General features: G+C 34.2%; 1 protein-coding gene and 1 non-coding gene across 4 annotated transcripts in view; one reads left to right on the forward strand and one right to left on the reverse strand.

Annotated features, from left to right (window-relative positions):
- The window catches only part of fhad1 (forkhead-associated (FHA) phosphopeptide binding domain 1), a 14417-nt gene that overhangs the window by 9148 nt on the left and 3035 nt on the right, over nt 1-2234 (reverse strand). For all 3 annotated transcript variants that reach the window (XM_016542254.1, XM_016542255.1, XM_016542253.1), the window contains exons 8-11: nt 1447-1577; nt 1259-1327; nt 936-1043; nt 783-848 (exon numbers count right to left, since the gene is read on the reverse strand). In XM_016542254.1, the coding sequence (XP_016397740.1) occupies nt 783-848; nt 936-1043; nt 1259-1327; nt 1447-1577 (374 nt within the window). The remainder of the gene's footprint in view (nt 1-782; nt 849-935; nt 1044-1258; nt 1328-1446; nt 1578-2234) is intronic.
- Nucleotides 1109-1181, forward strand: trnar-ccg (transfer RNA arginine (anticodon CCG)). Its single transcript has one exon. It is a non-coding gene; the product is annotated as a tRNA-Arg (tRNA).

Raw genomic sequence — 2234 nt, forward strand, 5'->3', positions numbered from 1 at the left:
AATAATATTAAAAATATCTGTATGGCATTATATTCTGCAGTTCTTCCCTGTTGCACCGAATATCTATACTTTTCAAATTATCACATCGAAGTTAGAAATTCAAATATTGTGACAAAATTAATTTTGTAGAATGCCACAAGTTTGTTAAAATTTCCAAAGGGTGCCGCGACTAAAAAAAGGTTGGGAAACACTGCTTTATACAACACAGGTGTTCAAAGCAGCTTCACATTAATAAAACTAATTATTTCAAAGAAGCAACATTAATCAAACAGGAAAATAGCAGCTAATGTTGTAAAATTCTTCAATCAAGAAATGAATTTAAATTAAGCTGTAAAGCAGCTCTACAGAAGATAGTGTCATTATTCAGCTCAAGTCAGTTCAATGCTGATTTAATTCAGTTCAATAACAGTGTTGATTTTGCAAAGCTAGTGTCATTATCTAGCTCAATTATGTAAAAATTTTGTTCTCATCTGATAGTGTCAGTGCCATGAAATCAATAATATTACTGAATATTAAATATCTTCAGGTGACAGTAGAGGAGAAAAAAATCTTGGGAGAAACGAGGCTCAGTCTGCACTTAGAGGCGCTTAAAATGTGCTTCCAAACTAGTTTTCCGCAACACATAATTTATGTCTAAAGTTAAATGAAAAAGATTTTGTTGACATTTGTAAAAATGTATTGATAATTATCATTTCCATCACCTATACTGTTAACACGTTGACACCTTTTTTGCAAAACAATCCTCAAAAACTTGGCTTCTGATTGGCTTGAAATGTTCTTACCTTTTGGTCTGATTCTTTGTCAGAAACATGCACAGTCTTGACAATCTGGTCACGAAAACGGTCAAACTTTGAAGAAAATGCAGATACATTAGCGTAATAGATACCAGAGTAGTCATCTTACCAGACTGTTGTTGCTGTCTTGAGCTCACTCACCCTTGACTGGGTGTGTTTGAGTTCTTCTTGAACTCTCTGTTCTCTCTGCTGCATCTGCTGATGAAACTGCTTCAGTCTGTCTATGTCTGTCAGCAGAGAAGCCTGTTCCTGCAGCACACATCACACATGAAGAACAGACACATGACACCAGATTTCATAAGCTGCATTTGCCTGGCCCAGTGGCCTAATGGATAAGGCATCAGCCTCCGGAGCTGGGGATTGTGGGTTCAAGTCCCACCTGGGTCGTGGTGTCTAAGAGGCTGTATGTTTATTAAATCATGTGGAGATCAGGACTGGGTGTGAGCGAAACAAAACATACTCACTTTCTTGAGCGATTCTACTTCATTCTGTCTGGCAAGTAGCTCATTCTGATGCTTCTGGGTGTCTTTCAGCTTTTAAAACAACACCAAACAAAAAGAATAGTTATCTTCTATTGATAAAACATTTTAAAACAGCATCATTAAAACATCTACAGAGCTCAACGGCTGTAGAAAGAGAGGGATGCTGGAACCTTGTCCATCATGCTTGTGAGCTTGGCATCTTTGTGTCTGACGTCTTGTCTGAGCTTGTCCACCTCAGCTGCTAGTTTAAGAGCTTGTTTCTCTCGAGCAGACACATCTTTCTTTAAACTGTCAACCAACGCTAAATAACGAAAAAAATGAAATAAAACACAAAGTAACTAACTGCTCAGATCTAAAAGGTTGGTGCCTGTGTGCAACAAATATGTTCTTGATAATTTCACTACAAAAATATAACAATTCATCTCAGTATTACACAAATGATCAAAAGTTTGGAGGTGGTACGTTTTTTTTACTATTTTTGAAAGAACTCAACAAGGCTGCATTTATTGGATCATAAATACAGTAAAACACAATCAGTAATATTGTGAAATGTTATTTCAATTTAACATTTTCAATTGTAATATATTGTAAAATGTAATTTATTCCTGGATGGTGAAACTAAATGTTCAGCAGCCATTACTCCAGTCTTCAGTGTCACATGATCCTTCAGAAATCATTCTAATATGCTGATTTGGTGTAATTTGGTGTAAGAAATAAGAACATTTCTTATTATTAATGTTGATTTTTTTCCCCACAAAAATGTGCTATGTTTTTTTCAGGATTATTTGATGAATATAAAGCAAAATATTATATTATATTATAAATGTCTTATAAATTTTTTTTTTTTTTTTTTTTTTTTTTTACAAAATATAGTTTTTTTAATGTTTTGATATATATCTGACAGCTTAATGAAGCCTCAAGTTGGTGTAGTTTTAAAGATTTCACTTGTTTGGCTCAT

This window comes from Sinocyclocheilus rhinocerous, unplaced genomic scaffold, assembly GCF_001515625.1.
Source record: "Sinocyclocheilus rhinocerous isolate Xijiao unplaced genomic scaffold, SAMN03320098_v1.1 scaffold1600, whole genome shotgun sequence".
Lineage (NCBI taxonomy): Eukaryota > Metazoa > Chordata > Actinopteri > Cypriniformes > Cyprinidae > Sinocyclocheilus > Sinocyclocheilus rhinocerous.